The following is a 14,359-nucleotide window of genomic DNA, read 5'->3' on the forward strand; positions in this document are numbered from 1 at the left end:
TATGACTGAGTAGTAATGACACTCCAGCCACTCTTCCATTGCTGCAGCACCGTCTGATCTCGACTCTGCAGCTATCGCACGGTCGACTGCATTGGCACATTTAAATGTACCGGCCACCCTTCAGCCAACGGAGACCAACTTTTCCCCAGGTTTCCCCATCTGCTGATTTCCCTCTGTCCCACGATGACCTTCTGAACTAGTTCAACCTGGTTGCTTTGTGAATTAAAATTGCACCATGATACAAGTATGTCGGACATACTAGGCCAACTCAGCAGCTGCTCTGGGCTCGAGCGATGTTTTAAAATGGAAGGGATTTCTTTTTTGCCGAGAGTAATCCAGTCACGTATACTGCCCTGTGCCTCTGCTGGTGTGCAATTTGCCATTTTACAAGTGGGCGCCCAATTGGCCTGCCGGAGAATGGAGGTACTGGATAGTAAATCCACAATAGCAGTGTACACAGGTCAGTGGGGCATCACTCTCCCCAAAACCATGGATAAACATACAAACCTCTAGTAGTTCAAAGTGATCGTTCAGTGCTGAGTGAATGGTTAGAGCCAGCACATGAATGCACATTAAAGATTAGTGTCCCTGAGAATGGAAAACGACTTGTCTTGTACTCAGTAAGATTAATGTGAATGACCTGATACAGTCCTTCATCACAACTTCAGTTAAATATTGTTTTTCTTATCTTCTAGTCTGTCCCAGTTTCTTTGCTGATTCAAGGTTTCTCTTCATTTCAGGTCGTAATGAGCCTCTGAAGAAGGAGAGGCCAAAATGGAAGAGTGATTATCCCATGACAGACGGCCAACTGAGGAGTAAAAGAGATGAATTCTGGGACACGGCGCCTGCTTTTGAAGGTCGCAAAGAAATCTGGGATGCCCTTAAGGCGGCTGCCTATGCCATCGAATGCAACGATCATGAACTGGCCCAGGCTATTGTAGACGGTGCCAGCATAACCTTACCACATGGTAAGCACAGCAGAGTGTCAAACATGGTCTTGTAGCATGTTCTGGGATCCTTTAGCTACACAGTCTCCAGTGAAACCCCCAAAATTGTCAGGAAGCTTCCTAAATTCTCACCAGCGATGCGTCCCTTATTGGCTACTTCCCTAGCTGCCCCCGCAGTCTAAATCCAGAGGCGTGAAACCTCCGCAAGCTGAGCTTTTTGCCCCGCATACAGAGCTTTCGCCTGCCTCCGAGTATTGCCCAATTACAGCTATCTCTTTCTCACCATTGCTGAAACTCGCCATCCTGAGGGTTGACTTCTCTAAGGCTCTCCTTGCTGACCCCGATCTGAAGTTAATGGGAAGCTAGATAAACACATGAGGGAGAAAGGAATAGAGGGTTATGCTGATGGAGTGAAATGAAATGGGGTGGGAGGAGGCTCGTGTGGAGCATAAACACCGGCACGGAACATTTGGGCGGAGTGACCTGTTCCTGTGTTGTACATTCTATGTAGTTCTTTTTCTTTTAGTTAATGCAAAATTCCACAGATTGTTTCCTGTCCCACACGCCCATCAGCCCCATCGTTGCCAAGCTACGCTCCACATGTCCTCGTGAACAGACTTCAAACCTTTCCATGGCTTCCGTCCAACATATCCAGTGATCTCTAGCCATATATATCTGCACGCACACTCCAGTTCTGTCATGAGATAGATGATCTTTCCATCAGAGGCTGATCGTTGACTACCATCTGGAATGTTCTCCCAAAACCACTTTATGTTGCTACCTGCCACCCTACTTTTAAAAGCTCACTTTTTTTGTTTCTTTGGCGTCTCTTCCCCACCCTCCCCAAATCTTTGTACACGGTTGAGCACTCAAACATTTTCTTTGCGAGGAGCACTACAGAAATGCTAGTTGCAGTATATCTGACTGGAAAATGCTTCGTGCTGGCACTGGATAGCAAGTAGAAAACGTTTACTGAAACCCCTCGCCTTGCTGAGCACAAACAATAGACACACCGAGAATGCAGGGAGACGGGAGACATACTCACGGACTTCAGCTTCTGAAACAGGTTTTTTCAATTCATTCTTGGATGTAGGTGTTGCTGGCAAGGCATTTATTGCCCATCTCTCGTTGCCCTGGTTTGATACAACTGAGTGGATGCTAGGCCACTTTAGAGAACAATTGAGAGCCAACCATGTTGGTGTGGGACTGGAGTCACATATAGATCAGACCGGGTAAGGACGGCAGGTATCCTTCCCTAAAGGGACATTAGTGAACCAGTTGGGTTTTTACGACAATCTGACAGCTTCAAGGCCATTTGTGCTGATGCCAGCTTTTTATTTGCAGAGTTTTAAAAACTGAATTCAAATTCTCAAACTGCCGCAGTGGCATTTGAACTCGGTCCTCTGGATTGCTAGTCCAGTAACATAGCCACTGCACTACCCACCCCTGAGCATAGACCCAGTGCAGTGATTTTGGCTCGGCAACTGAAAAGGCTCACCAGTGCAAGTTGATTAACGGAACACCCTGTTCCATAATGTAGGGCAGCTCCACTAAAGCACCATGTAATTGAAACTTTCCACACAGCTCGGACACTGAGCACAGACAGGTGCAAACAGGAGAATTTCTTCTGCATTCAGATGTGTGGCATGGACAGGGAGAGATGTGAGTGAAGAGGAAAATGCTAGCTACTGTGGAAGATGCTACTGTCTGTGGAGTTTGCACATTCTCCCCGTGTTTGCGTGGGTTTTCTCCAGGTGCTCCGGTTTCCTCCCACAGTCCAAAGATGTGCGGGTTAGGTTGATTGGCTATGATAAATTGACCCTTAGTGTTAGGGGGATTAAATACGTGGGGTTACGGGGATAGGGTGGGATATGTGTTGGTGTAGGGGTTACGGGGATCGGGTGGGATATGTGTCGGTGCAGGCTCGATGGGCCGAAATGGCCTCTATCTGCACTGTGGGGTTTCTGTGATTCTGTGATGTGTGTTGCAGGTATACAGTCAGATTTCACGAGCAGTTCATCCAGGTTGGCATCTAAAAGGTGTAACCTCTTCCGGTAACAATGTACTCCGTTTGGTCAGTTTAAGAGTGCAGCGTGATGTTACGCCGACTAGATGAAGCTTTGCCATATGAACAGGTTAACGATTCTCTTGGTTGAGGAGACCCTGCAAAAATTCAATGGTGCACCCACTGCCTAGAATCTCTAACAATGCAGCTGAGGTCCTTTTATTTAATTTAGCTTGGATCAACATAGTTTAGTTGATCTAATTTTGGCTAGCTGTTTCTGATGTAGTTTGCAGATGTTTGAATCGTGATCTTGATTTTGGATAGTTTGTCCCTGCATTTTTCTTTCCTCTCATGTCGGAGCTGACTGCTGCTCGAGGTTCAGTACTTTGGCTGTCAGCAGCCCTTCCCATCTTTTGTCCAAGTGAAACTCTTCATCCGTGAGCCGAGATGATGTGTTGCCAAGCCACTTGAAGGGTAGCTTTCGAGCCAAGCTTGAGCTGCTTTTCATATTGTGTTGCCACCAGCTTCCAAGGCACAGCTGGTGGCAACACCAGAGAAATTTTCCAGATTGGCTGAGGCTGAGGTCGGCGATCAGGAAGACCAGCGTTAACCGGCCTCAAAATCTGGCAGGCCCAACGTTTGCTGCTACCGTTAGCTGTGCAGAACCCACGTGTCCACAGCCAGAGCACTAGCGCAGTGCAAGATCAGCTTTTCATCCACAATCAGCTTCAGGTGCCCATGCATCAGTCCGACCTAGTCAAAAGTGCACGCAGAAAATGAGATGCAGTTCTCTCGAGGCTGTTTTGCTTGACCTCTGCTTCAGAACATTTTGGTGTCTGTTTCATTTGAATTAAGAAACACTAGGTGACTGTTGCCAGTTTCTTTTGGTTTTCATTGCTTTTGTAAATAAGTACCAAACGCATGCTTTCAATTAAAACTGGTTATTATAACTGTGTGTCCCTGATCTTTGATGCTTTCTTGACTTGATGAATTCCTGGCTTTAATGCGCATTCCTGCTGAAGTAGCAGTATGCATGCAGGCTGTAGGGACAGCAGCAATGAACCCCCCCCCCCCCCGCCCCCCAGTGTTGCAAGTTTCATCAAGCAAGGAGAAATTGTTGAACAGATGCCTTGATCGTGCACATACCGATGTAGTTGCTCTCGTTTAACTACCTGTGTACCAAAGTGGCAGTGGAAGAACTCGATGTCAAGAATTGCTAAATTTGAACGAGAAGTGCTAAATTTGCAATTCGTTAAGCTCTCTTTCCCTCGTTTCTCTGCCCTGATCTCACTGGGACATCAAGCAAGTTGGGGCTAAAGGTACGAACCCTCCAGGATTGTCCTGGAGTCTTCAGGAGTTAAGGGTTAATCTCCTGGACACTCCTGCAAGCAACCCCAGGGGGAAAATCATAGGGTCATTTAAAAAAAAAAAAAAAAAATCATTTTCTTTACAACTAATAGATAAAAGTGTTGAAAGATATGGGGGAGGGGGGAACTGGCTCTTTGACTGGGCGGCGGGGCAGTTGAAGTTGGGTCATTCGATGAAACCTCCAGCAATATGCCCAGTCAGAGTTGGTTACCCTAGTTGGGGCGGGGGTAAGAATCTCACTCTTGTGCCAGTACTTCTGAGGTCATTACTGCTAAACCGTCAAAAGTTGTGCAAAAGCAACCTTGAATAGTTACCCTCCCAGCTCGCCTTCACTCTGGTGACTGACCCTGACCACCTCCAATGCCACATTTCCCAACTATGATTGTTGGATGGTGATCAGGAGCAAGCCATCCCCGAGTATTTTTTCCTAAGGGTTACTGAACATCCTGACCGCTACCCCAGCAGAGACCGGGAATCAGATCTTCAGACCTGCTTGTTCTGTATTACACAGTGGGGCAGTACACTTACTGACTAAGCAGGATCTAAAAATTCACACGGGCAAACCTACAGTATATATTCTGTGAAATAACAACAGAAAATGCTGGAAAAACTCAGCAAGCCAGGCAACATCCGTGGAGAGAAATATGAGTCGAAGTTTCGGGTCAAAACCCTTTATCTAATTTCTCTGGACAAGTCTTGACGAAGGGTCTTCGACCTGGAACGTTGACTCTGTTTCTCTCTCCACGGATGTTGCCTGACCTGCTGAGTTTTTTCCAGCGTTTTCTGTTATCTCCTGATGAGTCCTAGTTCTGCAGACATTTGATGTTTGTTTGGGCTCAATTCTTTTGGGCCAATTCGCAGTTTTGCCTTTCACTCTCCAGCCTGTCGCAAAATGGCGCCAGCAAGTCTCTGGCCCAAACAGGCAGCACTTGGGAGTCATGTGCCTGGTGGCACCAGGTGGTTTACTTTTGTGCAAACCACCGGCTCTGACCGTGAAAGCCCGCTTCCTTTTCCTGCATTTTTAACGACCCAAACTTTTTATAGCACACTTGCTGATCTCCTGTGACTTTGCTCATGGTGAGTTGAAGCTGTTGCAAATGGTGCCCAGTGTAAAGGAGCTGTACTTATCTCCACGGAGAATTCAGAAAGATGCTTGCAGGAGATCTCAAGACCGTGAAGTAAACCTTTTTGATTGGTACCTGGAAAATAAATGAACCATCATTTCCTTGCCCACTGCATGTAGCTACATAAATTAGTTCTCCTCGCATACCACACTTGCACAGATAAATCCTCTCGTGCAGTGTTCCCTGTAATTATTTTTTGTGCCCGGCCCTTTAACTGGCTGCGTGGCCCATTCAATTTTTCACACAACAACGGTTATTTACATTGAAATGTCCACGAGCGGCCTGCGCAGGACCTTCAGACTGCTGCGCGGCCACACAACTTAGCAGGAACATTATCTCATGCAATATTGGGAGAGCAGCTCTTTAGCTTTCATTTTCTATCTCTTTTTAGGGTGCGAGTTATTGTAGTGAAGGCCAAATTTTTTTATAAAACTTAAAAGATCAAAATAATTTGCATTGTTCCTTATCTCGGTACTTGGTGTTACGAAAGGTATTGCTTAAATGTTTAAATTCGGGTTTTTATCCAGAACCTCTCGTCAGTCTCTTTTTTAATATTCGTTCATGGGATGTGGGTGCCGCTGGCAAAGCCGGCATTTATTGCCCATCCCTAATTGCCCTCGAGAAGGTGGTGGTGAGCCACCTTCTTGAACCGCTGCAGTCCGTGTGGTGAAGGTGCTCCCACAGTGCTGTTAGGGAGGGAGTTCCAGGATTTTGACCCAGCGACAATGAAGGAACAGCCGATATATTTCCAAGTAGGATGCTGTATAACTTGGAGGGGAACTTGGAGGTGGTGGTGTTCCCATGCGCCTGCTGCCCTTGTCCTTCTAGGTGGTAGAGGTCGCGGGTTTGGGAGGTGCTGTCGAAGAAGCCTTGGCGAGTTGCTGCAGTGCATCTTCTAGATGGTGCACACTGCAGCCACGGTGCACCGGTAGTGGAGGGAGTGAATGTTTAAGGTGGTGGATGGGGTGCCAATCCAGTGAGCTGCTTTGTCCTGGATGGTGTCGAGCTTCTTGAGTGTTGTTGGAGCTGCACTCATCCAGGCAAATGGCGAGTATTCCATCACACTCCTGACTTGTGCTTTGTAGATGGTGGGAAGGCTTTGGGAAGGTGGTGAGACACTCACCGCAGAATACCCAGCCTCTGACCTGCTCTTGTCGCCACAGTATTTATGTGGCTGGTCCAGTTAAGTTTTTGGTCAATGGATGTTGATGAATGAAAGAAAGACTTGGATTTATATAGCGCCTTTCACAACCACCGGACATCTCAAAGCGTTTTACAGCCAATGAAGTATTTTTGGAGTGTCGTCACGGTTGTAATGTAGGAAACGTGGCAGCCAATTTGCGCACAGCAAGCTCCCAGCAATGTGATGATGACCAGATAATCTGTTTTTGTTATGTTGATTGAGGGATAAATAATGGCCAGGACGCCAGGGATAACTCCCCTACTCTTCTTCGAAATAGTGGGATCTTTTACGTCCACTTGAGAGAGTAGACGGGGCCTTGGTTTAACGTCTCATCCGAAAGACAGCACCTCCGACAATGCAGCACTCCCTCAGTACTGCACTGGAGCGTCAGCCTAGATGTTTGGAGTGGGACTTGAACCCACAACCTCTGGCTCCGAGGCGAGAGTGCTGCCCACTGAGCCACAGCTGACACCATGATGGTGGGGGATTCAGCGATGGTAATGCCATTGAATGTCAAAGGGCGGTGGTTAGACTCTCGCTTGTTGGAGGTAGTTATTGCCTGGCACTTGTGTGGTGCGAATGTTGCTTGCCACTCATCATCCCAAACCTGAATGTCCTCCAAGTCTTTCTGCATGCAGGCATGGACTGCTTCATTATGTGAGGAGTTGCGAATGGAATTGAACACTGTGCAATCATCAGTGAACATCCCCACTTCTGACCTTATGATGGAGGAAAGGTCATTGATGAAGTGACTGAAGATGCTTGGGCCTAGGACACTGCCCTGAGGAACTCCTGCAGCAATGTCTCAAGACTGAGATGATTGACCATCTTCCTTTGTGCTAGGTATGACTCTAGCCAGTGGAGAGTTTTCCCCCTGATTCCCATTGACTACAATTTTACTAGGGCTCCTTGATGTCACACTCTGTCAAATGCTGCCTTGATGTCACGGCAGTCACTCTCGCCTTACCTCTGGAATTCAGCTCTCTTGTCTGTGTTTGGACTGCGGCCGTATGAGGTCTGGAGCCGAGTGGTCCCGGCGGAACCAAAACTGAGCATTGGTGAGAAGGTTGTTGGTGAGCAAGTGCTGCTTGGTAGCACAGTCGACGACACCTTGCTGATGATTGAGAGTAGATTGATGGGGTGGTAATTGGCCAGATTGGATTTGTTCTTTTTGTGGACAGGACATACCTGGGCAGTTTTCCCACATTGTCGGGTAGATGCCAGTGTTGCAGCTGTACTGGAACAGCTTAGCTCGAGGCACGGCTAGTTCTGGAGCACAAGCCTTCAGCACGACAGCTGGGATGTTGTTGGGGCCAGTAACATACCCACTATGCTACCGTTCCTGGTGCCTTGAACAATGGTACATTCCTTTCAGAATTTGCCACTGTTTTCCTGGTTGCTTTTTTTCTGAGTTCTGAAATAAACGTAGATGAAAGGAATGCAGCTGATCAAGCTATTTAAAATACATTAGAGTATGCAGACCAGCTGAGTTCCCATCCGAGCTGCTCCTTCCCTACTCTCTCATTTCCCACTCTGCTGTGTGTGTTCTGCTCCATTACCGTACTTGCTGACTGAGATAAATTAGCGTCCTGTACATCCTATTTGCTTTTAAAGTTACTTCCAATAAGGTTGGCTACTTGTTTTTTTTTTATATTCTATACAAAAGAAAAACATTAGGGATTTCCAAGAAATATTTAACGACATTTTACTGGTTTAACTGCACCTTTTATTTTAATGGTGGGTTTTGCTGACTGCTTGTGCACGATTTGTTTTTTGTGTTCATTGTAGTTCCTCATTGGAAGGTTTTGAGGCCATTTTCTTTGTATTAGATTTGCACAGTCCCCACCGCTTCAGTTGTGATTTGTTTTGTTAGTATGCAATTTGAGCCAGTTAACGGCAAGAAATTATGACTGACAAAACATATGGACTACATGATATATTAAAAATCTAATCTGCACGCACTTCCGGTCAACTTTTTCCATTATAAAATCCTATGTCAACATTTATAAAGGAAATGGCCTATATAACGTTGTCACACTGTAATTACAGCCTCCTGCCAGTGGTGGCATAGCATCTGTTTAGTCTCCCAGTGCCTGTAAGGCAGAAACTCCTCTGCTCCAACCAACTGCTTCCCAAATTGCTGTACATTTTATTATATTGACTGTAATATAATTATATAATATCAGAATGTCTGACTTTAAAATGGGGACTGAATTATGTCTGAGCACCATGGCCTAATTAACCCCAACCCTCTAACCCACTGACCCTGTCTACAATACTGCAGGAGATTAGTTAGTATTTTATTTATTTGTTCTCTGCGCTCTCGCTTGAATGAGTCTTGGTGGCTATTCTATAACATTTGGCAAGCTGGGAATTATAGTACGGCCTAATCTAGTGTCTCATTTCCCCTTCCCGCTCCTGTTTCTTCCTCTCCCTCACCTACACCATTATTGGAGGTATCTTTCTTTGAAAGTAGATGAGTCAGCGTGCTGGCTTGGTGTCGAGATGTTGCAATTGTTAATTGCGCTGTCCGTGTACGGTAATGAATGTCTACATGCAGAGGCAGGGCACTGGCTGGAGATCATGCTTTTTAACATTGCCAGTGGAGGAATGCTTTGTGAGGCGTGAGGTTTCCTAAACTGTTGGTCCTTTTTGGAAATGGCTTGCTAAGTAAGGATGAGTAATGTAGGGCTTCGGGGAGACAGTGGGAATGGATAGTGTCAGAGGGACCAGGATAGTTTTGTTTCGGCTGAAGAAGTATAGAAACATAGAAGATAGGAGCAGGAGTAGGCCATTCAGCCCCTCGAGCCTGCTCCGCCATTTAATGAGATCATGGCTGATCATCCAAATTCAGTACCCTGTCCCTGCTTTCTCCCCATATCCCTTGATCCCTTTAACCTCAAGAGATATATCCAACTCCTTCTTGAATATATTTAATGAATTGGCCTCAACTGCCCTGTGTGGCAGAGAATTCCACAGGTTCACCACTCTCTGGGTGAAGAAATTCCTCCTCATCTCTGTCCTAAATGGCTTACCCCTTATCCTTAGACTGTGACCCCTGGTTCTGGACTCCCCCGCCATCGGGAACATCCTTCCTGCATCTAATCTGTCTAGTCCTGTTAGAATTTTATAAGTTTCAGTGAGATCCCCTGTCATTCTTCTAAACTTTAGCGAATATAAGCCTAATCGACCCAATCTCTCCTCATACGTCATTCCTGCCATCCCAGGTATCAGTCTGGTGAATCTTCGCTGCACTCTCCATGGCAAGAACATCCTTCCTCAGATAAGGTGACCAAAACTGCACACAATACTTGAGGTGTGGTCTCACCAAGGCCCTGCACAACTGCAGCAAGACATCCTTGCTCCTGTACTCGAATCCTCTCGCTATGAAGGCCAACATACCATTTGCCTTCTTAACCGCCTGCATGCTTACCTTCAGCGACTGGTGCACAAGGACACCCAGGTCTCGTTGCACTTCCCCTTCTCCCAATCTATTGCCGTTCAGATAATAATCTGCCTTCCTGTTTTTGTCACCAAAGTGGATAACCTCGCATTTATCCACATTGGGCAGATGCATGGCAAATGCAGTATAATCACCCAACCTGTCCAAATCGTACTGGAGTTTCTCTGCATCCTCCTCACAGCACACGCCCAGCAATTGAAGGATATGTGAGTTGTATCTTTTTGCGTTTTGGGACGGATGGATCACCGTGGCATTTTCTTATCCTGTATGTTTCGATGTTCATAAGGTTAGAGAGATTGTGGAGTTTGCTTGGCTTGTGATTGGGGTGGGGCAGAAGCAACTTGAACACTTAACTGAGGTTAAATGGGTTGCCATTTCTGCTCCACCAATCAGCTAACTCCATACAGTCCATGCATTGAATCTGGGACTTTCCTGTTCACTATTACTCAAGTCACACACTACCTGATGCACTTAGCAACTTCCACTGAGCAAATGAGAGATCCAGATTCATTTGCAGGGTAAATAACCTTAAGGCTAGCTGCTAGGTCAGTATCGAGCAATGTGTGTGTCCATGCTGGACCAAGCTGAACTGTACTCAGTACCGTGAAATCAATATGTGTGAGGTTTTCATAGTATGTCCACTTAGATTAGAAAAACTCCAAGCAGTACAATTATAATGGCCCGGAATTTGCGGCGGGTAATAACAGCGAATGAATAAGGTTCGCTGTTGTTACCCCTTTGAAACTGACTGCAACTTCAGGATGTAGCGCACGCGCAGCCTAATATGGAAGTCCTGAAGTTGCGGTCTGTCATTCACTGCTTCGACTCTGGCTGCGCTGTGCGCCACCCCCCCAATAGCTGGTAATCGGGGAAATCCGTGAAACTGGTGAAAACTTGGGCTTTTACACGGTAATATCATTGTTAAATACCCCATTAAAAGTTGGGCCTTGTTGGATTAGGCATAGCTGGAGTTTTAACAGCGTATTGACTGCTAAACAAAGGTTATGGCCCTGTAAAACTCATTTTAATTTTGTGGAGTGTCAAATTTCTTCATTTATGATAATTTTTAAGAAACTTAAAATAATTTTTTTTTTAAGTTTGTTCATCTTTATTTCAGGTTTACCTTTTCCCCATGTGAGAGCCCCAATCTTTGTTTTGCTTTCTCTAACATTTTAAAAAAGTTAGAATCAAAGGAGCTCACCCACTTCTTGGTTCCTGGTCTGAGAATCCTGCAGTGATGGGCTGCTTAGACAGCTTGTTGACATCACAGCAGCTTGCGTTAGGGATTCCCCATTAACTTGCATTGATCTCAACTGAACGTCGGAAAAGCCGAACTTCCAGCCACAGAGATTGCGAGATCTTTGTGGGATGCTTGCTTCGGGTCCGGCGGCGAACGCCTTTTCTTCACCGCTGACTGCAAATTATGGGCATTTTGTTCTTCCAAACCTGGGTTGTATTTTGAGCCTCAAAACATTTGCATTGGAAGCAATCTGGGATGGTGCATCAGCAGTAATGCACAACAAACCTATTACAGTGGTGCCAAACTGTGAGCTGTAGGGCCCTTGAGCCTTGGCAACCTGGCCCTTGAGGGCCAGTTTACCCAGATCTCTTGTACTTTTATTTCTTGCTCACTGGATTGTCCTGGAATTGTATGGGCTTGGACTTGTGGAAAATTCCAAAATCGTGACACTTAATCTGTCAGTATCTGCAGCCTGGGTTATATGCGAATTGCCAGGAATATTGATTTTGAAGTTTATATGTGACTCTTGGTCCATGTTAATGTGGTCCCAAAGAACAAACAATCAGTGTGAGGTGATGCATTTTGGCAGAAGGAACAGGGAGAGAGGCAATATACACTTAATGGCACAGTTCTAAAGAGCGTGCAGGGACAGAGGGACCTGGGAGTTAATGTGCATATGTCCCTGAAGGTGGCAGGACATATTGAGAGAGTGGTTAGCAAAGCATATGGGATCTTGGGCTTCATAAATAGAGGTCTTGAGTACAAAAGTAGAGAAGTTATGCTGAACCTTTATAAAGCGCTAGTTAGGCCACAACTGGAGTATTGCGTCCAGTTCTGGTCACCACACTTTAGGAAGGATGTGAAGGCCCTTGAGAGAGTGCAGAGGAGATTTACCAGAATGGTTCTGGGGATGGGGGATCTTAGCTACAAGGACAGGTTGGAGAAGCTGGATTTGTTTTCATTAGAGCAAAGGAGGTTGAGGGGTGATTTGATAGAGGTGTACAAGATTATGACGGGTTTGGATAGGCTAGATGGGGAAAGGCTGTTCCCATGAGTTGATGGTACAAAGACTAGGGGACACAGATTTAAAGTTTTGGGCAAGAGATACAGGGGGGGATGTGAGGGAAAACTTTTTTACACAGCGAGTGGTGAGGACCTGGAACTCGCTGCCGACGGAAGTTTTCAATGTTTTCAAGGGGAGACTGGTTAGGCACTTGAGGGAAATAAACTTGCAGGGCTACGGGGATAGAGTGGGACTGACTGGATTGCTCTACAGAGTGCTGGCATGGACTTGATGGGCCGACTGGCGGCCTCCTGGGCCGTATGACCCCTCTCAACCCCTCCACTGTCTCTAATTTGTCACATTGTTTGTCCGACATCCACTCCTGGATGAGCAGAAATTTCCTCCTGCTAAATATTGGCAAGTCTGAAGCCATTTTCTTCGGTCCCTGCCACAAATTCCATTCCCTAGCCACTGACTGCATCCCTCTCCCTGGCAACGGTCTGAGGCTGAACCAGACTGTTTGCAAACTTGGCGTCACATCTGACCCCAAGATGAGCTTCCAACCACATATCCACTCCATCACCAAGACTATCTACTTCCACCTCTAACATTGCCTGACTCCACCCTTGCCTCAGCTCATCTGCTGCTGAAACCCTCATCCATGCTTTTGTTATCTCTAGACTTGACTATTCCAACGCACTCCTGGTTGGTCTCCCCTCTTCCACCCTCCATAAACTTGCTCGTCCAAAACGCTGCTGCCCCGTGTCCTAACTCGCACCAAGTCCCATTCACCCCTCGCCCCTGTGCTCACTGACCTATATTGGCTCCCAGTTAAGCAACATTTCAATTATAAAATTCTTATCGTTGTTTTTCAAATCTCTCCATGGCCTCGGCCCTCCCTATCCCTAACCTTCTCTAGCCCTACAACCCTCAAGATCTCTGCGCTCCTCCAATTCTGACTGCTTGCAGATCCCTGATTTTAATCACATCACCATTGGTGGCCATGCCTTCAGCTGCATAGAACATAAGAACATAAGAAATAGGAGCAGGAGTAGGCCAATCGGCCCCTCGAGCCTGCTCCGCCATTCAATAAGATCGTGGCTGATCTGATCCAAACCGCCAATCTACTATCACAGAACCATCTCCTGAATCTAACAGAATTAGACACACGAAATAGGAGCAGGATCAGGCTACACGGCCCCTGGGCCCACTCCGCTACCCACAGGGCCATGTCCGATCCGAACCTAGACTCATGTCCAAATTCCTGCCCGCTCCCCGTAACCCTTAATTCCCTTTACTTCTAGGAAACTGTCTATTTCTGTTTTAAATTTATGTAATGATGTAGCTTCTACAGCTTTTTGGGGCAGCATATTCCATGGACCTACCACCCTCTGAGCGAAGTAGTTCCTCCTCATCTCAGTTTTGAAAGAGCAGCCCCTTATTCTAAGACTATGCCCCCTAGTTCTAGTTTCACCCATCATCTGGAACATCCTCCCCGCATCCACCTGATCCAACCCCTTCACAATCTTATATGTTTCAATAAGATCGCCTCTCATTCTTCTGAACTCCAATGAGTCGAGTCCCAATCTACTCAACCCCTCCGCATATGTCCATCCCCTCATCCCCGGGATTAACCGAGTGAACCTTCTTTGTACTGACTCGAGAGCAAGTATGTCTTTTCTTAAGTATGGACACCAAAACTGTACGCAGTATTCCAGGTGCGGTCTCACCAATACCTTGTACAACTGAAGCAATACCTCCCTATTTTTATATTCTATCCCCCTAGCAATGAAAGCCAACATTCCATTGGCCTTCTTAATCACTTGCTGCACCTGCATACTAACCTTTTGAGTTTCGTGCACCAGGACCCCCAGATCCCTTTGTACTTCAGTAGTTTCCAGTTTCTTGCCATTAAGATAATAGCTTGCTCTACGATTTTTCCTGCCAAAGTGCATAACCTCACACTTTCCAGTATTGTATTCCATCTGCCAAATCTCTGCCCACTTACTTAGCCTGTCTATGTCCT

General features: G+C 46.3%; 1 protein-coding gene across 2 annotated transcripts in view; it reads left to right on the forward strand.

Moving 5' to 3' along the window:
* ubtd1b (ubiquitin domain containing 1b) overlaps positions 1 to 14,359 on the forward strand; it is a 108,982-nt gene that overhangs the window by 78,615 nt on the left and 16,008 nt on the right. For both annotated transcript variants that reach the window (XM_085994238.1, XM_085994239.1), the window contains exon 2: positions 741 to 968. In XM_085994238.1, coding sequence (XP_085850364.1) covers positions 741 to 968 — 228 coding nt within the window. The remainder of the gene's footprint in view (positions 1 to 740; positions 969 to 14,359) is intronic.

This window comes from Somniosus microcephalus, chromosome 8 (genome assembly GCF_052327205.1).
Source record: "Somniosus microcephalus isolate GS21.2 chromosome 8, FLI_Smic_1.0, whole genome shotgun sequence".
Classification (NCBI taxonomy): domain Eukaryota; kingdom Metazoa; phylum Chordata; class Chondrichthyes; order Squaliformes; family Somniosidae; genus Somniosus; species Somniosus microcephalus.